We start from the raw sequence: 26,806 nt of genomic DNA on the forward strand, positions 1-26,806 counted from the left end.
CCGAACCAACCGGTCCAATCTATTCAACCATGAATCAGTCATTAAGTCGATATGGTCCATCCTAAAAAGTGCTTTTTGCATCAAACTTGTGAACCAATCTTAGTTCCTTTGAACAGGCTGGTTTAGTTTGCCTAACTATTTTAATAATTAAATAAAATTAATTTATTACATTAAGGATTAAATATTACTTAAATTTCATAATTAAAAAAATTTAATTTAATTTAAAATACTTAAAGTTTTAAAAAGCATGATATTTTTATAATAGTTACTTCTCCAAAACAAACCCAAAAATATATATTATTACATAATTATTATATCATCATTATTTCATTTAAATAATTTTAATATTTATTACATCATCTAATTCAACACCGATCAAATTATTGAATCTTCAACCTCTCCTATTTCTGATTCAATTTTCGGTCCAATGTTCACAACCTTGATTAATATTATTGGATAGTTGCAAAAATCATAATGATAATTTACTAAAAAATAGTAAATTTGAAAACGAGCTGCACAACTCAAAGAATTACCTAAATTTCAGGAAATAAGCAATTTTTTTTTTAGATGAAATAAATAAAGCTTTTCTCTATAAAAGTACAATTTCACCGGAGAAGTCCTTATTATCAAGATTAGGCCAACGCAGAATGAAGCGTTATGCACAAGCTACCATGCATGCTAGTATTGACTGATTGGCTGCTTTTGCATTCAGTTCATAGTAAAACGGCCATTTTCCTCTTTTTTTTTTATCTATATTTAAGTGAATTAAGACTGATGACTTATACACACATCGCATGTACAAGACTTAAATTCAAAACTTCTTAGTTGATAGCCTAAGCTCCCAACCAAAATGTGTTGTGTGCCGTTTTCTAATTTAATTATCTTATTTCCTATTACAACAGAAAATATTTTCAGTCATAATTTGATAATCTTGTCATCATAAAAGCTGCTTGCCATTTGAGCCTACTTGCACCCAGCTGCTTGACAATTGATATACATATTAGCATTTAAAATGAGTTTTTCTTGATATATCACTCTTTTCGACTGAGCCACATAATATGTGGACATGATAGATAAGAAAAAAAATTTAAGGTGAATTTATTTGGAAAGTTTAGAATTACTCTACGAAAACCAACGAAACACAAACAAGTTGGTACAATTTACGGGAATCTTTCACATTTATTGCTGAAGACAACCTGAAATGTATTTAGAACAATGCAAGAATTACAATGACAAATACTTCTACCATAATGAAGAAAAAGCGCTAAATAATCACCCATCAATTGTTTAAAACTTCAAGCACAACTCCTAGAGAAGACAAATCCTGCTTTAGAGAATCAGCGTTTTTAAAATGTATGCCAACCATGCCAGCATTCACAGCTGCCTCCACATTTGTCACTCTGAAACACGAAGAGCTTCAAATCAGTCATAGAAAATTCAAGAGAGCAGTTCATAAAAGTTCTATCATGTAATGAAGGTTTCGTTTAGGACGGTTTTTTTATTGCTTATTAAACCAGTTTTTAGTATAAAAATTAAAATTTATGCACTAAAAAGTTTCTTTAAGAAGCACTAAGAAAGCCCGTCCCAAATGAAGCCGAAGTTAGACAGAACCTACACACATATTAGGTAGCTTTTTATTGTAGAGAAACAAGGAAATGCTGCTGCTTTTTTATATTTGATCTTTTTTTATCTTCTTATGGCGCGAAGAAAGGAGGGGCTAAGGCAATGATTAGGTTGTCTTTATTTTGATATGGAGGCCTTGAGTTTGATTCACGGATCAATTCACAAAAAGAATTTCTTTGTGATGCAAGGATAAAGTTGTATAAGCAGGAGGCCTAACGAACTACGCCCTTGTATCCTCTGACCATGAGAATTATTTAATGTTGATCTCATGACTGCACAAATTGACTCTTCTTTTGGAAGGGTTATGGCCTATGACAGCTACGTTCTTGCTTATCAACAAATGGCTTTGAACACCCAGGCTTTTGTGTTTTACTTTACCTTCCAATCATTTTTCTTTCTAAAGATGAAAATTTCAATGGAAATACAGCACTCCTTTCAAAACTACAATTTTCATGGACATAAATCATAAAAAAATAGCCAGATACTGAATTTGAGGGCTAGGAATGATAATTAAGGTTCTGGTTCTCATAATGGGCAACCACTATGCAAATATTGTCATTTACCATAAGTTTTGTGTGAGCATATCGGGGCCGGTTGCAAATTTTTTTATTATCCTGCCTCTTCTAACTAATTACTCATTTTGCTTCTTTTATTTCTTTTAGTTGCTTTAAATTGCTAGGGGAAAAGGTTTGCGACCTTTGAACCATGAGGAGAGTCCCCCACTGTTGACCTCTGAACAATAACGAAAGGAACAAAAGGGAGAAGAAAGCAACGTGGAAATCCTAAAGCACATACCCGTCAGATCCACGAAATCCTCCGCAAATCCTGCCGTTCGGCGCCATCTGCGTCGTTTCTCCGAAAAATCTATGGAAACCCTGCCTAAATCCTGCGAACTGCCTCGCACAATGATCCCGCTCGCCTTTAAAAGCCGACCAAACGAAGGCTTATGCCTGCTCGTTCCTCTCCCACACGATCGAGCTCCCGTCGCTGCTACCTCACGAACCCCGTCGCCCCTCTGTCGAAACCCCAGCAACCACGACCTCTGCCCTAACCGACGTCCGACCTCTTGCTTCTACGATCCAGTGAGGAAGACAGAGAGAGATAGAGAGAGAGAGAAGAAGAGCTCTACTTACCTCTCTTCTTGCTGTTGAAGCCGACATCTCCGCCTCCAAGCCCCGTCGTCCCGCTCCCCCTCCGGTCCCCTCACGGCTGCTCGGTTTCACTCCTTCAACGACCTCCCCTTCCTGTTGGGGTGGAAGTCACGACATTTTGATTGGAATCAACACGGGAGCTCGCTAGTTGGGAAGGTAACCTTCTCCCTTTCAGGCGCTACTCCGGCCAAATCCCGTAATTCTAAAAACAACAAAAAGGGGGAGGGATGTTTAATTACTTTTAATTAAAAATATTTTTAATTATAATTATTTTAATTAATTATGTTTATCACAATTAATTATATTTAATTTTAATTAACTTGTTATAATTAGTTTTTAATTAATTATGAATAATTTTAATTAGAATTAAATTTATTTAATAATTTTTAATTATTATTAATTATGATTAATTAATTATCATTTATTAAAGTTAATTAATATGAATTAATTATAATTAATTAAATTTAATTATAATTAATCATTTCTAATTAATTTTATTAAATATCATTAATTATTTTTAATTAATTATAATTAATTATAAGTAAATTTAATTAATTAAGAATAATTATAATTAATTATAAGTGCCTCTCTCTCCTCTTGCCTCGATCCACGTGTCAACATCTACAACCCCGCGAAGGTACGGATTTCCTAAACTTAGATTGTCGCTTCCGTTGTATGCGGCCGACCTGAAAAATCGCCTATACACGCCTTTATTGTGCGTGGTGGGATGGGACTCCGATCCGACGCCTACGATGAGGCGGGCAATCACCTAAACTCTACTTCGGCGTTCATGGCGCACAAGAAAACCGCCTATACACGCCTTTATTGGCGTGGTGGGATGGGACCACGGTGCGGCACCTATGGCAAGGCGGGCTCACTTATAAGTGCCCCCGAGCGGGGGGAAAGCAAATTGTGTCTTTTAAACAGGTAACGCAAAGACCCCATACACGCCTTTATTGCGTGTGGTGGGAAGAAAGTTCACGGCCGCGGTGTCCTCGTTCGAGGACACCTACCATACACGCCTTTATTGCGCGTGGTGGGAAAGGCCCAGTTTTCTCATAGTTTTCCCCTAAACGGGGGAGACGCCAGGAGGCTGCCGAAATTTCAGGTGAACACGAGTCCGTACCTGAACTTGATTGAACAAAAATGGGACTTGTACCTGGACTCATTTGAACTCAAAAGACATGAATGAACTAAGTGCAAATTTGAATAAAAGGCTTAATTCAAACTCAAAACCAAACTTGAACAGATGATGAAAGACTTGTGCAAGACTTAAGTCAGACTCAAACTGAACTGAACTCGAACTAAAGTGACCAAGGTGAACATTGACATTGAACTAAAATTTGTGGATATAGAACTTGAGCTTGGACTTGAACTCAACAAGGTTATTTGGGACTTGAACTTGCAAACATTTGACTCAAATCCGAAGTGACCTTAATGTGACGTAGAGCATAAAAAACTTGAAAATGATCTTAATTTGAACCTCAGTGAGTGATAAGCTTGGACTAAATTCAAACAACTTGAAGCTTGATCGGAACTAGACGACGAAGACTTGCAAATTCAAGTTTTACTTGAATAATCACAAGATCTTGAATTCGGATTTAAACCAAGTGCAAAGGGCTTTGAGCTTATTTGAACAACTTGAGTATGCAATAAAATTAGCAGTCAGAGTGAATTGGGCCTTAAATCTAATTATCTTCAATCATGCAAATGATAGAGGGCGACTCCAAATAACTTAAATGAATGCTAAAAGATTTGAAGCATATGGAACAAAACCTTGGTTCATTGGATGAGCAATCAAAATGAAAGGTTAAATAAACAAATCTTGAGCATCCAATTAAACATACATGGATTAATATATCCGACTACTGCAAGTATGATTCATAAGTAAGGGATTCATGGGGGAAATACTGTCAGACATATGATATGTATTTTCTTGTAAACATATAGTGGAACATACGACCAATATCAACACATGACTGATAACAACAAAAGATATGTGGTATAGATAATGAATCGTTCATGAGGGGTACATTCATGAATAAGGCATAGGGATCTAACAGCTTCTCCACATGGATAATAGCGAACACATCAAACTACTTATGATGCATACGACGAGTCGTTGCATCAGACCTATTATACACTCAGTAAGCTATTTGTGAGCAAGTATAAAAGAATTATAATGAGCGTACGCATCAACAAACAGTTGCTAATGCACAATAGCTCACTTATAAGAAGCAATAAGTGACACATAGTGCACCACTATGATCTCTGTTCTTATAATGATCATATCTATCAATAATGATGGTGAATGTATTGTTAGCATAGGAGGGCCTTTGCAGGCAAAATACGGAAGATCATGGTAAATACAAGGACTTACTATCAATAGTAAAAAGTACATTTTATGCATAATAGTATGCATAGGCGGGTGATGATCAACAGGTTATGAACGACATATCACCTCTACAATCAACCACCATTCAGAAGTCAACAAATATGCCAGCCTGTGGCAAGTAAAGGAGAATGATACACAACAAATACAAATACTCCCAAATACATAAAGACTACAGTAAATGCAGTATCTTGTAGTACTTCAGTTTAAGGATGAATACATCTACCTCCAGCAGTAGTGGATGTATTGTAAAGATCAAAATCATAACAGAATGCATAAAGAATACAAGTTCCTATGAGCTTCTACAACTAAAGGCAGGAGATTAGTTAGTGCACAACAATCTACCTGTATAAATCATACAAGTAGTGCACGACAGTCTACCTGTATAAAACAGCGAGCAAATTTATTCATGAACTGCTACACTACGCCACCGGATCCGTAACTTCTATACAAGCGGACAGAAGACATCTACAAATTCTTTCAAAGTACCCCCACACGTGCACCGTAGCTTGTATACACATAGGTACACCAAAAGGGATAAAAGCAATCAAGAACCCGCAAGGGCCCCGACGAGCGTGTTATTGGTACACACGTGACGTCTAGGGATGCTGCGCGGGTCAATAAGTGAATTCAAGTTCGAATCGATTCTTCTATACGGGTCAATAAAAGTCGACAGGGTTCGAACAATCAAACAAGTATACGGTGATGGTGACTGATATATTTGTTTTAATACATTCATTTCAGGCCTTCAAAGGTTTATAGCAATACGAATTCACTAATAAGGGCATAAAACATACGAATCCGATCCTCTATCGATAATTCGATAGAGTCGACAAGATTTAATCAATAAAAGAGAAATGACCTAGAACACCCGGATGATGGCCGTGTTGAATGTTTATCTCAACCGGAGAGGTTCACAAATATTTCAAAATGCCACTCCAACCGAAAATTCAAAATTTTAGAAAATCTCAAAATCCAAAAATATTTAAATTGAAATAAACTATCAATCACTTAAAGCAAAATCCATCCACCCCCCGCAACAGTTTGCCAGGGTGCACAAATCAAAATTTACTTCAGCTCACAAAAGAACAAAATGCCTAGTCGAAAATATCACTAGGATCTATTTTCAAACAATCTCCAGCCAGTAAGGATGTGGAACATGTCCTCTAACCGAAAGTTTTGCCGCCAAATGGCACTGCAGGAAAAACGGTTATAACATGGGGCCCTGTGAACTGAATGGTTTTGCCGCCAAATGACACCACAAAATACCAGTTATGGACAGAGTCAATATGCTCCTTAGTGACATCAAATTCTTGAGATATGAATCAATATGATATGATTGATAGGGCACAAATCCCTTTGTTAGCTAAGGTGGATTCAAATTTGTCCCCTTAGACAAACATTCACCCCAAGTCTACAAGGTACCCTTGGACGAAGCAACCCATGGCTGCCAACAAGGATCCTTCTGTCAGGTTGGGTCGACTACCTCCTCTGACTAAGTAGACCAGGGCACACGATGGCCAGGGACAACCGAACCATGGGATCTTGATCGGGTCTATCATCCATTCCCCCACCATCCGCTTTAAGTGAAAGATGGTGAAACTTCTATTTTAAATATCAAACCTTCCAAAATCACAATTCCATGCCCATGCTGCTACTATATGCCTGATACTACGTATCTATGGATACAACATATCTGATCGACAACTAGCTTTAATCGAAAGTTCACTCTCGTAATTGAGAGGGGTGATTAACTATAGGGGCTTGCGCCTGTAGGAAACCAGAACTCAGATCATAAAGTCCTCGCAAAATAAGGACGAAATCTCTGGGTAGTATCTTATGTACAAACCCATCTGCCTTCCAAAATTTACCTCGGAACTTATTCAGTTAAAACTCCCTCGCCGAATTAAAAAGAAAAGCGGGGAGGCCGGGGTCGAATTTTTGGAGCCCACAGATTTCTGGCGACTCCGCTGGGGATTGGTTTCTCTTTCCATCTTTGGCTGGTAGTCTCAATGTTATATCAGCAGTTATTTCAACTCATACTCAAAATTTTAAGTCTTTCAAAATGATCATTCAAGGAATTAGATATTTGAATTTTCTAAAGAATGATCATTTAAAAAAATTTCCAATGAGATAACGTATTTAGTAGTATTTTAGATTTATATTATTTGAATTGCTCGCTAATATTATATTCTCTTATTTTTGTGTTTTGTGCAAGTCTCTGCATTTTGAAAGTGTGGGATAATGTATCAGATTCTGATTACTAACCCTTGCCTTTCATTTATGCAGATGGATCTACAAAACACCCCGATGACTATCCAGCTGGGACGAGGAGCCAGGATTCAGCTGGCTAATTCTGTTATTGAAACTGGAAATACTGGAGCTACCATCCAGTTTGGTAGCATTGATTTTCCTGCAGTCGTTGCAAAGACTGTCGTCGTTCCTGTGAATAGCAGGAATGCTGAGAGGTCTGCCAAGAAACTCACTGTTGATCAAGCTCCCACCAGTCGTGTGCATCTGCCAGCACAATTACCTGCTGTCGAAAATTCTCATAGGAGGATTTCTATATTGGAGAGGCTGTCGCAGCCTGAAATCCCAATCACCAGAAGAATTGTGAATGGTGGAAGAGTCTCAGGGGTGACTGCCAACACCACTACTCTGTCAGCTGGGTTATTTCCACCTGGAAAGTACGATGCTAAAGCCTCCTCATCTGGAGGAAGGCCTACAAGTAGGTAGAGAAAGAAGATGAATGCTGAACTCCGAACTCAGCAACAAAAACTCCTGGTCCATCCCTCCAATCTGCCGGCCCAAGAGCCTGAAGTCAATGTTCCTACCCAGAACAAGTTTGCTGACCTGAAATGGGTTAAGAAAAATAGCTCCACTGGGGATCTAAAGAAATCTTTATGAGATCAACGGCCTGAAGCTCCAACCCCTTCAAAGAGGAATGTACCTGAGACTGTCAGCTCGGGTATACCGAGTCCTAAAGACCGTGAAGGAGAAAGGTCTGAAGAAGAAGAAGTTCCAACGGCCTTTGGTAATCGAGGTCAGAAGAACTCCGCCAAAGGAGCCCTATCTATTGCGATAGAAAAAAGAAAGAAGGTATACCCCGCGCGGTGAACATCGGGCTGTGACACCTGAACCATATGTTCAGGGATCCGCCGCTGAAAGGTTCTGGTGAAAAGGAAAGCAAATCTGGAGGCCAAGGCCTCGTAGAGAAGAAAGAAAAGAAAGAAGAACTGATCTAGGCGTGACATCTGGTGTAGCTTCCCAGAGATCCGCCCCTATCTACAAAGAACATCAGAAATGGGTCCAAAAGAGGATTCACAATGACACTCATCCTGAAGGTCGACACCTTGGAGAATCCTCCAGGGGATCCCGTCGATCATCAGCCCCTTTAAAAGAAGAAACCAACTTTGATTGCAGCCCGCTGATTGAAGAAGTCTCCTTATTGAATCAAGAACCAAAGATCCAATGGCGTCGTCGCTCGGAGATCCGGGTACTAGAAGAAAATATAGAAGAAGAAGAAAATGTAGAAGGAGAATAATACCTAGAAAGGGAAGAAAATATAGAAGACAACATAGAAGAAATTATGGAAGAAAATATTGATGAATTTCTAGAGAAAAATCTAGAAGAAGAAACCAAGAAACAAATGACACTCTGGATATGGAAGTTGTCTAAATTGTGACACATATAGACATCGATGATGGTGCCAATTATGATGACGATGAAGATGAAGAGCGCTGGCAACCGCCACCCAGGCAAGTATACCGTCATCGTCGTAGAGAAGGGTCCACCACTGGCAGAGGTGGCCATTCCCAAGAAGAAGAGGAAGTAGAGGAGAATCCCCTTAATGATGAAAATGCCACACTCGCCGACATGCAACGACAAATGAGGCGATAGATGAGAGCCAAGGATAAAGAAATCTCTCAGTTGAATGAGAATATGATTGAAATGATGGCTCAGATGGGGGTTATGATGCAGAGAACTGCGCTATTGGCGCCATGCCTAATCCTCCTGCTGATCCTCCAAACTTTTAAATGCCTCAAGTCTCGGGAGTACGACACCTTACTCTTCCCACAATTCGTTAGTATTTTAATAACAACTGCTTTCGAATGGTACGATGAACTGCCAAACGATTCTGTGAGGACTTTCGCAGAATTGGAGACGATGTTCATGAAGAGATTCGCTAGTGCAACTGAGAAGATCACGATCGCTGACCTCGCTCTGGATAAGAGAAAAAAATAAGAATCAGTGATTAAATACATCATTCGCTAGCATAATATAAGCATGAAATGTGAGCAACAGCTTGAAGAAGAGCATGTCATATAGTTGTTAATGGGCAACATTGATGACAAGATGCAACCCTTTCTGTGCATGGCTACAATCAACACGTTTTAAGACTTGCTCGATAGAGTGGTCAAGTTTGAGAAACTGAACTTGTCCAGATCAAAAAATCACTCTGATAAGCCCAAGAAGGCTAAGGCCTCAAGTGCTAGAATGGGTGAGGCCGACTCTACGTTTTTCTCAAGAGCTGATAGAGAAAGGCAGTTGATTTACAACGTAGACAAGGGAAAGCAACCAATGCAGTATGAAGAAAAGCACAAACTATTGCCTATTATTGCCTATACCATTGGATACTCAGCCATCCTATTGAAGATTGTTATATCTTCAATGATTGGCTTGAAAGAAAGCATCAAAAAGGAAAACTCACATTATCCGACAATGTGCTGTCTCAACCTAGAAAAGAATCAATTCGGGTAGTTACGTCCTCTTCCGTACCCCTGGTCGAAGAAAAAAGAAAAGAAAAGAAGCTAATTCAAGAAGAGCAATGAAAGACTACGGTATCCAAGAAAACTGTAAAAATGTTGAAGCAGCTCGAAGGAGTTCCATGGGTGAAGTGGAGATCTCCTACGGAGCCAGTATTAAATTTGAAAGCTCTGCCTATGACACGAGCTTCTACTTCTAAATAAATTTCCAATCAAGCTGGCACTTCGAAACTTGAAAAGGTAAAGCCATCCAAGAAGACCAAGCTGAAGAAGCCCAAGGAGAAAAAGACTGCAACTCAGAGAGTTATCGACAGTTTGGATGAATATTATCAGACTGTGAGGCAACCTATCAAGCTCGCTGACTTCATGACAGAGCTTAAAATAGATGAAATTGAAGAAGATGACGAGAATTCTCTTCAAATAGAAGTATGTCAGGTCATCTCGGTGGCGCCGAGTACCTTGACAAAAGAAAAATACACTGAAGAAGTACCATTTGAATGCTATATGATGGTGTTGCCAATGGATTACAGTTCGGAGGAGAACTTGTATTTTTCAGAGGAAGATGAATCAGATCCTAACATAGCGTCATAGATGGGACATGTAAACCTAGGTGGTGATTCTGAATCAACAGACGAGTCTCTAAATGCAACAATGACTGATTCTGAAGAAAATGCTCCATTAAATGACTCTGAATCGGAAGAGATTGCTCAAGTGCAGTTAAGAAGCGGCAAGATACTGCCGCCTCCACTGAAGAAAGGGGTCTCTAATAAAGACAATGAGAAAAAGATAATTATTAATGATGATATTATCCCTAAAGATCCTAAGAAAAAGAAGGCTTCAGCCAATGTGATAGATTATAATATTTTATCCCATCTGAGAAAAATCCCAGCACAACTCAGCATATACGATGCGTTGGTAATGTCTAAAAGACCTTCGGGAGACTCTAATTCAGGCTATCAAAGATCCCGAAAGATACGATGCATATTTTGCTGAACGTAATTTGACTGAAGTTCTACAAGCTCGTAATGAGCCGTTCATCACTTTCTCTGAAGAAGATATGATGCTTGGGACTGCAGACCATAATCGTCCTCTGTATGTTAATGTAGAGAGAGATAAGCAGATCATCAGTCGAATCTTGATCGATCCCGGATCCTCCGTAAATCTGATAAGCTTGAAAGCACTGAGATCTCTCTGCCTTGATGTGGAACACCTCAGGCCAGATAAACTGATAGTGCATGGCTTCAATGAAAAAGGGAAGAAAATCCTTGGATCATTTATGCTCCCTCTTGTATTTGGAGAGCTCCATACATAAGCTAAATTCCTTGTGATTGATATGGATACTTCATTCAAGGCGCTACTAGGTCGTCCCTAGTTGCATGAATATGGTATTATCCTGTCAACATTACACCAGTGCATGAAATATCTCAAAGATGGAGAAGAATTCATGATCTCTGGTGACATTCAGCCATTTACAGTTCATAAAGCAACAGTTTATGAAGATGCACGGTACTTCATGCAAAATAAACAAAAGTCTTCGAGTTCTCTTGAGGCTAGATCATCAAACTCAAAAGTTGTAAAGTGACCTGAACGGGAAGGTGAGAAAGAGCAAGTGGGGAGAAAGAAGGCAATGTCGACTCTTCCCAAGGCACCGACCATTCCCAAAGAAAAAAAACATGTACCTCATCTTGGGAGTGATAAGGAAGAAGACAGTGTTACTACTGCCAAATCTCGAAGAGTATGCCAGCCCACGGATGAATGGAGTAGACAGGTTGAATTTTCAAATGATGATTATGACTACGACTCTATTTATATGAACACGGTGCAGAATGTGTTCTCCAGAAGAATAGACAGCCTATCAATTTCAAATTGTGTACTCGTAGTCACGCGTATTTACTTACAACACTTCAAGGAAATCATTCCGCGCGAGGTGCATAAAGTTGAAGAACTCGCCACCATCTATCTGCATCTCCTTAAAAATAAGATAGTGCCAAAGAATGTATTATATTCAACGGGAGTTCATGAAGAGGAGAACCATGACTGGTGTCATATGCTCCTCGATTCCGAAGAGTTGCTACCTACGAGACTAACTAGGTTCAACACCAAAAATATTCAAAGAATGCTACGGAAGCAAATTAATATTCATACCACCAAGCGACAACTTCGTACAAGCCTAGGCCTCTGGTATGGAAGGAATCTGCGTCCATTACGACATAAGGATACAGATGCATATAAAGGTATCAGATTCATCAAGCGAAAATTTCTCTGGAAAGAGACATGCCCGGCAATCACATGCATGAAAATTGAATCCTATGATGGTGGTACTGAAGAGACATACGAAGCTGATAATTATGATGATCAACCCGTAGAGGCCGAGCCTGCGCCAGAAGAACTTGAAGATGATGGACAGGTAACAACTATGGATGAGCTAAAGGAAATCAATTTAGGGACTGAGGATGACCCTCGCCCGACCTTTATTAGTTCTCTACTACCAGAAGATTAAGTGGAAGAAATAAAAGAACTCTGTAAATTCAGGGGCTGCTTTGCCCGGACATATGCTGAGATGCCTGGCTTATCCCCTGACGTGGCAGTTCACAGATTAGCAATCAAACCAAATGTAGCTCCCGTCAAACAAGCTTCAAGGAGAATGAGAATGGAGATCGAAGAACAGGTGATTGCTGAAACAAAAAAGCTTATAGAGGCAGGCTTCATTCGAGAAAAAAAATATGCTGATTGGATTGCCAATATTGTCCCTGTAAAGAAGAAGAATGGACAGATTCGTGTCTGTATTGACTTTAGGGACCTCAATAAAGCGTGTCCGAAAGATGATTTTCCACTCCCTGTATCAGAACTACTAGTGGATAACACGTCAAACTACGACATGTTCTCGTTTATGGACAGATCATCAGGCTACAATCAGATCAAGATGGCTCCTGAAGATGCAAAGCATACATCGTTCAGGACGCCCATTGGTATTTCTGCTACACAGTCATGCCCTTTGGCCTGAAAAATGCTGGTGCCACCTATCAGCGGGCGATGACTCATATATTTGATAATTTGATACATCAGAAGGTCAAGTGCTATGTAGATGACCTAGTTGTTAAAAGCTTTGGCCGAAAAGATCACTTAAAAGATCTCAGAATTGTATTTGAGAGAATCAAAAAGTTTGATCTGAAGATGAATCCTCTCAAATGTGCTTTTGGGGTCTCCTCCGGCAAATTTCTGGGGTATGTGGTTTGTCATCGAGGAATCAAGAATGATACTAACAAAATTACGGCAATCACGGAGATGCCACTACCAAGGAGCCTTCGACAGCTTCGCTCGCTGCAAGGACAATTGGCTTTCATTCGGAGATTCATATCGAATCTATCGGGTATGTGCCAGTCATTTTCAAAGCTAATGAAGAAAGACATCCGCTTTAAATGGGACGAAAAATGTTAGAAAGCATTTGATAGTATTAAGAAATACTTGTTAAATCCTCCCATTCTAGCAGCACCAATTCCGAGGAAGCCTCTTATACTGTATACGGCTGTACTAGAAGAGTCACTCGGAGCATTATTGGCCCAGAATAATGAAGAAGGCAAAGAAAATGCGCTCTACTACATCAGTCGGAGGTTGATTGGAGCAGAAAGTCGTTATTCTCCTATTGAAAAATATTGTCTGGCGCTGATTTTTGCAGTTCAAAAACTTCGCCATTACATGTTATCCCACAAAATCACACTAATATCAAAGATCGATCCGCTGAAGTTCTTGATGAAAAGACCAGCGTTGACAGGTCATCTGGCCAGGTGGGCAGTATTGTTATTACAGTTTGATATCACATACGTACCACAAAAGATAGTAAAGGAACAAACCTTAACAGATTTTTCTCGCAGCACATGCTATCCCGGCAGACTCTCCACTAAATGATGATTTGCCCGACGAACAAATCATGCAAGTTGAGGAGAATGAAAAGCTGTCATTCTGGGAAATGTACTTCGAAGGGGCATCGTCAATTAAGCATGCCCGACCTCCAAATATTGCAAGAGCCCGAGCCGGTATCGGTCTTGTTCTCATACCACCTCAAAGAGGCATAATGAGGTTTTCATTCAGTTTAACTGAACATCAAACCAACAACGAAGCCGAGTATGGAACTCTAATAGTTGGACTGGAGATCGCAATTGACGCTAAAATTCAAAATCTTCAAATCTTCGGCGACTGAACCTTTGATAAATCAAGTCTTGGGCATTCACAAGATTTCTAAGGTTGAATTGGCTCATTACCACCGACGGACCCTTGAGCTCTTGAAGCAGGTGCCGAATGTTAAAATAATTCAGATTCCTCGAGGACAGAATGCCAAAGCAGATTGTTTGGCCAAATTGGCCAAGAAAATGACAAATTCCAATGAGGAGAAGCATATATTCATCGGAGTTTACAACTGTCGGATCTTAGAGCACGCTCTGTTACAATTCCCGAAGGCGAAGGGAATTCCAGATTCAAGTCAACATGATGAAACCCCAGTTGACCCTCAACCTCTCCATCAGATCATTATGAAAAATTATCCGGAAGGATATCACGTGGCCAAGAGACGTAAAGCTAGTCAAGCTTCAGAATCGTGGTGGCATTGTTTAGATATTGAAGTCGAAAATGATTGGAGGCAGCTATTCATTGACTACTTCAAGGAAAAAAAACTCCCGACAGAAAAGTCTATGGCCACATAAATTCAAAAAAAGGCGTTGCGATACGCATTTGTCAATGATACGTTGTACAAACGAGCCTTTGATCAAATGTAGCTAAGGTGCCTAGGGACCAAGGAAGCTGATAAAGTGGTATCAGAAGTCCACGAAGGGCTTTATGGAGCACATCTGTCAGGTCCTAAGATGGCTGCTAAAATCAAGATAATGGGTTACTATTGGCCGACCATGGTCAGAGATTATATTTATCACGTTAAGAGGTGCCATGAATGTCAAATCCACGGTGATGTCATACATCAACCACCAAATCCTCTGCATCCAACAGTAGCATCCTGGCCATTTGAATGCTGAGGTACTGATATTATCGGGCCAATAGATCCGCCGTCATCAGCAGGACACCGTTTCATTCTAGCAGCAACGGACTACTTTTCCAAGTGGGCAGAAGCAGCTCCGTTCAGAGAAGTCACATCCGAGCATATGATCAACTTCTTCACCCACAATGTTGTCTATAGATTGGGTGTGCCACGCCGCATAATCTCAGACAACGGTACAACTTTCAAAAGTATAAAGATCTACAAATTTGTCGATCGGCACAAAAACGATTGGTGATATTTATCTATATATAATCCAAGGGAAAATGGATTGGCAGAAGCCTTCAACAAGACATTGGTCAAATTGTTGAAGAAGATCCTCACTAAGAACAAAAGAGAGTGACATACGAAGATGACAGAAGCTCCATGGGCATACCGTACAACCTACAAGACGCCAACCAAAGCCACTCCTTATTCGTTGGTGTTCGGTGTTGAAGTCGTATTATCATTAGAGATTGAACTGCCATCACTCCGGGTATCCAGAATGACATCACTCAAGAGCAAAATGCCAACCTCAAAATGGAAGTGCTCGATGCACTTAATGAACTCAGGTTACAAGCTCAACAAAACCTGGAAATCTACCGAGGAAGAATAGCAAAATCCTTCGATTGGATGGTGCGCCCTCGAACATTTCACGAAGGGGAATTGGTCTTGGTGCTGAGAAGACCAATCATCCCACACCGAAAAATTGGTGGCAAATTCGTATCCAACTGGGAGGGCCCCTTCGTCATCGAGGTGTACCAAGGATGAGCATATGAGTTGATCGATCTGAATGGTCAGAGACCCATGCCGCCCATCAACGATCGACATTTAAAGAAGTATCATGCATAAAAATTTTATAACTAATGTACTTTATAACGAACAAAGTTTTATATGCATAATTATTAAAGCATGCTTATATTCATATTTTTAAAAATCTCTTGTATAGCAAGAATGCATTTCAAAATCCCCCATTAGACTGGGGGTATTTTAAATATTTATTTGGGTCGACATCGCGATGCATGCCGAGATCCCCAAACAAATATTTAAAATCTCAAAGATACAAAGCCTATCTGAAATGTCCCTGCAAGACAGGAGGCATTTTAAATATTCATTTGGGTCGACATCGTGCTATACGTCGAAATCCCAAAATGAATATTTAAAATCTCAAAATTCTAAATTTATTCTATTCTAAAATGTTCCTGCAAGACATAGGGCATTTTAAATATTTATTTGGTTCGACATCGTGTTGCACGCCGAGATCTCCGAATAAATATTTAAAATTATCAATTCAAAAGTGCTTTTGTGCTAAAAAAAATACAAATACTTATTTTCTAAAGTATATGCAGGTGATCTTTTAAAAGCTAGAAATATCACATTTCCCAAGGTAAAAACCAAGACTCAAAAGTCAAGAAAGAGACTTTTCTAACTACACACTCTAACAAATTGAGCCGGAAAAGCTTGAAGTCTTTCAACAGCCTGAAGCATAAGGTTCGAATGGGTGTAAGAGGTCGGATCCAACAAGCCCAAATATGGCCGGATCGCTGGCAGCTCCGTCTACTCAACACGCCATAAGAAAGGCCGTAGTAGCGGAACGCCCACTTCGTCAACCCGTTAGTAGGGACTGTAGGAAGCACGAAGGCGAATTTGACTCGACTAGTTCAAGTGATCGTAGTCCACCGAATTCTCTGAAATGACTGGAGAATCAAAGTTTCAGTGGAAGGATGAGTCTCGAATAACCACCTAATGTTCGTAGGCTCCAAAATCTGCAACCAAAAAGGATGACTCCAAATCTACCAACTTTAATAACATCAGCATTAGGGAGCGCAATTCCCATAGCTTAAGTCTGAAGCCTGAATGGGTGTAAAAGGTCGGATCCAACAAGTTCAAATATGACCGGATCGCTGGCAACTCCATCTACTCAACAAGCCATACGAAATGTCATTGTAAAGGAACCCCCATCTCAACAACCAGAGGACAAGGAGCTATCAAACTTCAGCTTTTCCGATCTGATGAACTCAAGTGACTCAGATTAAAGCCTTCTCAAGTGGTTAAGGAACAAGATACTACCTATGTTCTATACTATCAACTAAATCCAGAACCTACAAATCCTTCAACAAATCCGTAAAGCACAAAGCGAGGATCGAATGAACTTTTCTTCAACAAGTCCGCCAAAGCACAAAGCAAAGAACAAAAAAAAACTATCCCAAAGTTCATGAAAAGCCCAAGGCTGAACTAAGAGGATTCTGTTATCAACAAGTTCGTCATGCACAATGCTCTGGACCGATGACTTTTCGCCATCGACCAAATACAAACCTAAGGATTTAGGTCATCGGCATCTACTCCGTTAAGCCCGCCAAAGCTAGAAGCAAAGGGCTGAAGTACAAAAACCACCTGACAAGTTAATAAAGACAAATCAGGCGATTCTCCATTAATGTCCGCAGCACAAAGCATAGGGCAAAAGAAATCAGTATCTTAACAATTTATTGATACATCCAAGAAATCTATGGAGAAAGAAAATCTTAGTGTGACATTCAAGCAAGTTTTTGGAGATCCACTAAATAGAATCCTTGTGTGACATCTAGAATAAATATCTAGAGATCCAAAAGGTCAATCAGCATACAACAAACGTGATTTGCCCCAGACGCGTACCACATTTGTTGGGAGGCATTTGTTGACCTCTAAACAATAACTAAAGGAAGAAAAGGGAGAAAAAAGCAACATAGAAATCCTATAGCACATACACGTCGGATCCATGAAATCCTCCGCAAATCCTGCCGTTCGGTGCCATCTGCGTCTTTTCTCCAAAAAATATGTGGACATCCTGCCTAAATCCTGCGAACTACCTCGTACAATGATCCCGCTCGCCTTTAAAAGCAGACCAAACGAAGGCTTATGCCTGCTCGTTCCTCTCCTACCTCACGAACCCCGACGCCCCTCCTCTGTCGGAACCCTAGCAGCCACAACCTCTTGCTTCTCCGATCTAGTGAGGAACAGAGAGAGAGAGAGAGAGAGAGAGAGGAGAAGAGCTCTACTTACCTCTCTTCTTGCTGTTGAAGCCGACATCTCCGCCTCCAAGCCCCGTCATCCCGCTCCCCCTCCGGTCCCCTCACGACAGCTCGGTTTCGCTCCTTCAACGACCTCCCCTTCCTGTTGGGGTGGAAGTCATGACATTTTGATTGGAATCAACACGGGAGCTCGCTAGTTGGGAAGGTAACCTTCTCCCTTTCAGGCGCTACTTCAGCCAAATCCCGTAAATTCTCAAACCAAAGAAAAGGGCGAGGGATGTTTAATTAGTTTTAATTAAAAATATTTTTAATTATAATTATTTTTATTAATTATGTTTATCACAATTAAATATATTTAATTTTAATTAAATGGTTATAATTAGTTTTTAATTAATTATGATTAATTTTAATTAGAATTAAATTTAATTAATAATTTTTAATTATTATTAATTATGATTAATTAATTATCATTTATTGAAGCTAATTAATATGAATTAATTATAATTAATTAAATTTAATTATAATTAATCATTACTAATTAATTTCATTAAATATCATTAATTATTTTTAATTAATTATAAGTAAATTTAATTAATTAAGAATAATTATAATTAATTACGTTTGAGTAAACGGGTCGGGTTCAGGTTGACCCGGCAACCCGTCGGGTCAACCCGAAAACCCAATTATTTTTAAAAAAAATTCGAATTTCTGCCCCGCTAGCTGCCCCCGCGCTGCCCGCTGCCCGCCAGCCCTTGCCCAACTGGCCAAGCCAGTTCCGCGCAGGCGCGTCCCGAGGCAGGCCATTTGGCCCATTTCCGCGCGTCCCGAGGCAAGCCAGGCCAAACGGCGGCCAGTGGCGTTTCAGCGTCATTTCCGCGTTCCATCCCGAGGCTGCGAGTCCAGGCTGCGGACGGCCCAGGCCAATTCGGCGTCGCCGGCGTCCGCAGATCCGCGTCGGCATCCAAAGGCAATGTCGCGCCGCAGCTACGCGGGTCGGGTCGGGTTGACCCGAACCCGAAGCGGGTCGAGTTCGGATCCAGAAAATTGACCCGTTTGCAAAACCGGGTCGGGTCAACCCGAACCCGAATAGTGCCGGGTCAGTTTCGGTTTGGGGTCAACCTGACCCGTAACCCGAAATTGACAGGTCTACCTACGGCTAGGCGGGCTCACTTATAAGTACCCCCGAGCGGGGGGAAAGCAAATTGTGTCTTTTAAACAGGTATCGCCAAAGACCCCATACACGCCTTTATTGCGCGTGGTGGGAAGAAAGTTCACGGCCGCGGTGTCCTCGTTCGAGGACACCTACCATACACGCCTTTATTGCGCGTGGTGGGAAAGGCCGAGTTTTCTCATAGTTTTCCCCTAAACGAGGGAGACGCCAGGAGGCTGAACACGAGTCCGTACCTGAACTTGATTGAACAAAAATGGGACTTGTACCTGGACTCATTTGAACTCAAAAGACATGAATGAACTAAGTGCAAACTTGAATAAAAGGCTTAATTCAAACTCAAAACCAAACTTGGACAGATGATGAAGGACTTGTCTAAGACTTGAGTCAGACTCAAACTGAACTGAACTCGAACTGAAGTGACCAAGGTGAACATTGACATTAAATTAAAATTTGTGGATATAGAACTTGAGCTTGGACTTGAACTCAACAAGGTTATTTGGGACTTGAACTTGCAAACATTTGACTCAAATCCGAAGTGACCTTAATGTGACGTAGAGCATAAAGAACTTGAAAATGATCTTAATTTGAACTTAAGTGAGTGATAAGCTCGGACTAAAATCAAACAACTTGAAGCTTAATTGGAACTAGACGACGAAGACTTGCAAATTCAAGTTTTACTGGAATGATCACAAGATCTTGAATTCGGATTTAAACCAAGTGCAAAGGGCTTTGAGCTTATTTGAACAACTTGAGTATGCAATAAAATTAGCAGTCAGAGTGAATTGGGCCTTAAATCCAATTATATTCAATCATGCAAATGATAGAAGGCGACTCCAAATAACTTAAATGAATGCTAAAAGATTTGGAGCATATGGAACAAAACCTTGGTTCATTGGACGAGCAATCAAAATGAAAGGTTCAATAAACAAATCTTGAGCATCCATTTAGATATACATGGATTAATATATCCGACTATTGCAAGTATGATTCATAAGGGATTCATGGGGGAAATACTGTCAGACATATGATATGTATTTTCTTGTAAACATATAGTGCAACATACGGCCAATATCAACACATGATTCATAACAACAGAAGATATGTGGTATACATAATGAATCGTTCTTATCGTGTATTTGGTGGATTTTAATACACTACTATCTGATCGACGACTAGCCTTAATCGAAAGTTCTCTCTCGTAATCGAGAGGGGTAATTAACTATAGGGGCTTGCGCCTATAGGAAACCAGAACTCAGATCATAAAGTCCTCGCAAAATGAGGGCGAAATCTCTAGGCAGTGTCTTATCTACAAATCCATCTGCCTTCCAAAATTTACCTCGGAACATATTCAGTTAAAACTCCCTCGCCGAATAAAAAAGAAAAGCGGGGAGACCGGGGCCGAATTTTCGGAGCCCACACCCACAATGTTATGCTCTTGCTTCATTCCTCTTCTCATCTCCATCTCCGCAACAATATGCTAAGGAAAATCTTCCTTTAGTTTCTAAGATGAAAGTGAAATTGGTAGATGGACTAATAAGAAAATTTATGTCACGTGATTTTATAATGAACGCTTAAGTTCTTTTTCTAACCTTGTTAATTTGATGTACAATATTGGTTGGCATTTCCTCGTATTGGGGCTGGAAATTGGCAACTTGCTCAAGAAATGAACCTTGATAAATCCATCACCAGATTTGAGGTAGATTTATGTCTTTGATTCTTGGGATATTTTGAGAAGAATTAACACTATTATTTTTTGAATATTTAGAGCTTTTTATAGTAGGATGTTCTAGAACAATCTATCTTATTAAGAAAAACAGACATTATGTGACGCCTTGACTCTAAAAAATAGCCAAAACTAGCCAAAAAGAAATAATAATACATAATGTATTCTTGTTGTATTTGACAATTTAGCACTCATTTTCTCCCATTTGTTATAGTAGATGTGGTGAAACAGACTTTTCTAATTAATTTAGTAAATATAAACTAGGATCTGTTCCTTAATTCTTAGTGCTATTATTGTTTTGTATGATGATGATGCTGATTGCATGTTTTGTTACATCTACTGTAGTTAGAATGCCCTCAGCCTAAATGAAAATGACTTTATCAATATTGGCAAAAATTTAGACTTAGTATCTACACTATTCTAGTACATTATAGACCCACTCAAGCACCGATGCTTCTTCTGCCTTCATCTCTACTCATGATTTAATAACCTTTTATAACTTACTTTGCTTGATGTATGTTGAGCTCTACGGTTGGATAATAAAAAAGGGAACAATAATAAAAAAAAAGTGCTCAAATTATCACATACCTGCCAAAAACATGCGCAAATCCCATTCGTATAAGCCGCGTCTATAGTCACCCATACTCTGCAAAACGGAGCCGATGTCAGCGACCCATCCACGTGCATGTCTCGATCGAATTTCTCCATCAGTCGATAAAAAGGGACACATGCAAGAGCTTCAGCTCTTCCATGCTTCCCCACACAACCCATGTGAGAACTCCTCAAGATCCGAACTCCATTTCTTCTCTCGTTGCTTCTTCCTCTCTCGCCCTCCAACCAAGCCTCCCGCATACAAGCTGTCAGAGACCTCTTCAAGCCGCAACATCTGAAAGTTCGTGAGGGTTGTGAAACCCTAAAGAACTAATCTCGAAGCTAACCAAGAGAGAGTGTGATTGATGGTTTAAAAATTCTTTAACGAAAAGAAAATCTTTTAAAAACTTTTCAAACCCATGCACGTTAATCGATATAGCGGATACGGAAAGAGTATATTTCACAACAATGAAAATAAACCAGATTTTTCAACCACAATTAACACAAAAATAAATGCGAAAAATAAAGTGCGAAAAAATAAAATCAAGAACAAAAACACCAGAGATTTATAGAAGTTCGGTCAACCTGACCTACGTCCACTCCCTGGAGACTCCCTCTCCAGGTATTAGACTAAACTCTTTAGTGACTCTCCTTTAACCCCCACAGCTAGACAGAGAAGCCCTTACAAACTCTTTTCCACGAACCCAGTGCGACAAAGGACCGTACTCCTTTCACAGGAAGAGAACCTTGACTCCTTTTCACCCTCCTTGTGAGGCAAAGAATCTGGACTCCTTTTCACCCTCCTGGTGAGGTAGAGAACCTTGAATCACTTTCACCTTCCCCGGTGCGGCAGAATAGTCGAGTCCTTTGATACCAAAAAGATATTCTTCTTTCCAAAACTTCCCTCAAGACAAATATTGAATTTGATGGTACTAAGGTGTAAGCTTGCCGGAGCAACCGTGTGAAACCCCTTTCACACTCCCTTGAAACCCATAAGAATCTTCTCCCTCTTACCAAGTCTTTAGAGAAAGCTTAAATAGAGGGCTTCAAAAAACCCTAATTTTCAAGAATTTTGTCTTCTATCCGTACAGTATGTTACACGTATGGTACAGTACGATCAGTATAATTAAGACTCCTCCAGCAAGATCGTTCAGACGAACTATTCAATTTTAATAATATTTCATACAGTACGATCAAACAATCGTATGGTACGAACTGTAGAAATTTCTTCTGTTTGTTAAGGACGATCCTTGGGACGGCTAACTTCGTACACAGGCGATAGCCCAACAATGTGGACATCGTACGGCATGATCAATACAAAAATCATAGATTTCATTTGGTACAATCCATGGGACAATCAATTTCGTACAGTACAAACTATATCGTACAGTACAAACGGACACAATAACTGTCCATAATTTGATTTCCAATTATCGATGGATTAACTAAGAAAAATTTTAATTAGGGCGTACAGTATGATCCAAATCGTACTGCACAATTAGCATGTAAATAGTATCTTTCTTAACCTCTGGCGGCTAGGGTTTTGACAGAGCAAAACAAATCGTTCAGTACGAACTTAAATCGTACAGCACGAAACAAGTTCATACACTATGAAGCCAATAACGTACAATGCGATGGACATAAAAAAGAAATCACTCTCTCAAAAATATTTTTCTCTCCATGTATGTGTGCACGGTTACTCAGCAAATATACACCTTTAGAGGACTTTGACTCAAAAAATGAAAAAGCACATTAATGAATAATACATATTATTTACAGCATGACCTATTTTACCCAATCTTGAGCCTTGTATCTTTATTGGATGGTGCATGATGTCTCTGAAATGTTAGTACACACAAACAAATATATATTGCAAATACTAGGAGACATAAAGATGTAAACCACAATGTTTATTATTATAAAAAATATAAACTCATAAGCTTGAGTTGCAACAACCTCTCGACCCATAAGCGACCCTTACCTGTAGCTGCAGAGACCGAACCCACAACAGCCATCGTCGAAGTCGTCCGCCCCTTTGCATCAACGATCATCTCGATCACCTTCCGGTCCCAACGCAGAGCCTTCCACTATACCGATCTAGAAGGCCGAAAGCCTTGACCCGACCTCAAGGTCCTGTCGATTTCCTCAGCTCTTCCCCTCTGCAAACTAAAGCCCACATCTTCCCTAGCTGCTTACCTCTTTTAACTGAACCTTCCTCCTTCCCTAGCTGAAGAACTGACCATACGTCCCCAACCTTCCAGCCACCGATTCCAATCCCCCATTTAGCTGAAACACCCTCTGTCAAATTCCCCCAGTCGCAAGCCACTCAAACATCCATCTATTTCCTCCTCTATCTAATTCACTCCACCCTACTTATAGCCGAAGACCATCTGACTGCGCTCCTCTTCTCCTTGTCGATTTCTCAGAGCCTCTTTAACCTATTGAATTGAGGTGATCTCTCTTTCTCTAATAAATATGTATTAATACTGTTATTAATACATATATTAGTACTGTTAATTTAAAACTAGTATTATATATATATATATATATATATGTGCAAAAAAAGACAAAAAAAAGAGAGGAGGTGCAAAAAAGAGAAATAAAAAAAAAACGAAAAAAAATGAAGGATGAAAATAAAGAAGAGAGATTAGATTTTTTTCATTTCCACGCGTTGTCCAGTCATGGTATAAGTTTCTAACGTAAATCCACGACTCAACGCTGGCTCCGAGCGTTGCGGACCTCCCTACGCAATTCTAGCACGCGGAAGGGAGAAAAAACCGAAAATGGCAATGTGGCTTTTTGCCGACCAAGTGCGGGTTGAAGCCTTGGAGCGCTCACGTTGTCACACAGCATTTTAACCCCCGTACAGTTAAATTGAGAAATGTGATAAGAGAAAAGGAGAATCATGAAACAGACCTTCCTAACTACCCAATTCTGAAACGCTAATTAGTAAATTAAGATAGGTAAAAGTAGTCTATTCATACTATCCTAACCCCCCGCCCCACCCCCCACCCCACCCCTTAACCTCAACACAACAAGATAATCATGATAGTAAGCATAGAAAATATATCCCAACTAAGATATGCATCTTATACGAAACAGAGCTTTACTAAAATCTTTTAAATTTAATCGCATACCTCAAAAGTTTGTACATATATCACTTAGATCTCTTCGTATACCCAAAATGTATATACAGGAAAAAGATAATCACCCCTTCTTATTGTTCTAAGGGCTCAATGAAATACACAAGCAATGTATAAAAAATTGTAATAATATTATTAACCATTAAGAAAGGCTTAACAATACTAACATGATTAAAACACATATTGAAATGCCATATTGAGCATAAGAAGTGCCTAACAGTACTATTCATTTTGCCAAAATTGTTCAACACCTTTAAACCAGCCATAAGATGGCTATAGGCTTTTGCACCTTTTTAGCTTTCCAATTCAATGTTGGGTCTAGCTTCCCAACTTTTAGAATTGAAGTTATTCTCTCATTCAAGGTTAGGTCTAAATTCATAATTTTTAGAATTAAGAGTTGCTCTCTTATTCAAGGTTGGGTCCAAATTCCCAACTATTAGAATTGAGAGTATAGGCTTACCTCGTCAGGTCTTTCGTCTTTACTTGTGCGGGCTTATCCCCCATAAATGACTTATTTTATTTCACTTTCTTCATAGTTATCCTTTTTAGCCCTCTTGACATATGCTTTGATAAACATCATGATTTAAAATTTCACAAATCTAAGGTGCTTTTATTGCGCTTTGTTACGCTTTAGCTGCGCTATACACTCATTAGTTTTATCATTTATGTTAACACAATCTTTACCATTGATAAACATTACTCTATAAATGAACAATTTATACATATTCGTCCATGTTCATAAAAAATACTAAAGTGAACTGAAATAAATGCGAACATAAACATAATAAAGATGAAATGAAATTAAATAGAACATTTACCAATTCCTATAGCATTGTTTGGACATCTCACCTCAGTTGGAATTGGTTCTCCTAGAGCCGGCTTTTTTTTCTTTTTTACCCTTCCTCAATTTAATTCTTCTTCATTTCATTTAAAATTATTCTCTTATCTCTCTTTTCTCAGTCTCCCTTCTTTTGTTTTCCTTTATTTTTGAATTTTTCTACTCAACAGCAGCTTCACTTCCCCTTACAGCCTATGGCTTGAGCTCCCAGACATTCCCACCTCTAGAGAAAGTTAGCTAGGAAAAAGAAAAAGAATGAAACCAATGCAAAGTTTTTAACTTAACTTTTATTATATAACACTAAACTAATACTAATGCTCTGCTACATATTCCAGTACAACACTTTCCCCCACTCCCAGCCGACTGATTACATCTGGACTCCGCACGTTGTTTTAAGTGGGTTGTTACAGTAATGCATTTGAATAAATGGTTGATTGGTTTTTAGAAATAAGTCATAATAGCTACAGTTAATGAAAATGTGAAATTGAAATGCCTATTACTAAGCTGAATATAGAAATATTTTATTATCTCATAGTTTAAATATGGATATGCTGTTAGTTTGAAGAATTTAATGCTTACATTTGACAAAAACTTTGGGTATTATACACGTAGCGTAATGGGGACAAAAATTAAGTACCCTTAAATGCTCGTGTACCGTAGTAGAGGAAAGAAAATTGTACTCTTTTAAACAGGTACCCGAGACACTTAAGTGCTCATGTAGTGCAACAGGTCTTGAAGAATTGCGGCCGCGATGTTACCCGACATCTACCTGAAGCGCTCATGTAGCATGGAGGGGAAGGCCATGTTTTCCAGAATTTCCCCCTAAACAGGGGAGGCGCCGGGAGGCTGCCGGATTTTACAATGACAGGGGACTTGGCTCGAACACGAACAAATAAGGGAACTAACTTAAACTTTAACCAAAATGATAAGAACTTGAACTTTCAAGGACCACAGGAGACGATAACGAATATAGAAGACTCATACTGAGTTTGAACTCAAACATGAACTAAACATAGAACTTAAACTTTCAAGATCACAGGGGACTTGAGCGAATGAGAAAGATTCATTTTGGACACAAACTTGAGTTAATTCAAACTTGAACCTAACTTGAGTTTGAGTATAATTGAAATGAATTAGTAAAGAATTTCATTTTAACAATAACACAAAATTATCAATGGAATATTGAGAAATTGTAACCTCAATTAAGATGTAAATGAACATATGTAGAACTCATGAACAAGAAGATTTGAAGTATGTTCATTGCTACCACAAAGAACTTTCAATTGACACATGAGTAACATGATGCCCGTAGTGTCCACATCAGTTGGTCCATAAGTTCATGTGAAGGAGCTTAATAGTGTTAATGAAACAAGCTCCTAA

At 39.4% G+C, this 26,806-nt stretch overlaps 1 protein-coding gene across 1 annotated transcript in view; it reads right to left on the reverse strand.

Annotated features, from left to right (window-relative positions):
• Positions 1–1,076: 1,076 nt before the first annotated feature.
• LOC110098496 (flavin mononucleotide hydrolase 1, chloroplatic-like) overlaps positions 1,077–26,806 on the reverse strand; it is a 53,261-nt gene continuing 27,531 nt past the window's right edge. The window contains exon 5 of the mRNA XM_020825346.2: positions 1,077–1,400. Within this exon, the coding sequence (XP_020681005.1) occupies positions 1,280–1,400 (121 nt within the window). The 3' untranslated portion in view covers positions 1,077–1,279. The remainder of the gene's footprint in view (positions 1,401–26,806) is intronic.

Source organism: Dendrobium catenatum, unplaced genomic scaffold (assembly GCF_001605985.2).
Source record: "Dendrobium catenatum unplaced genomic scaffold, ASM160598v2 original_scaffold_27026, whole genome shotgun sequence".
In the NCBI taxonomy this organism is placed as follows: domain Eukaryota; kingdom Viridiplantae; phylum Streptophyta; class Magnoliopsida; order Asparagales; family Orchidaceae; genus Dendrobium; species Dendrobium catenatum.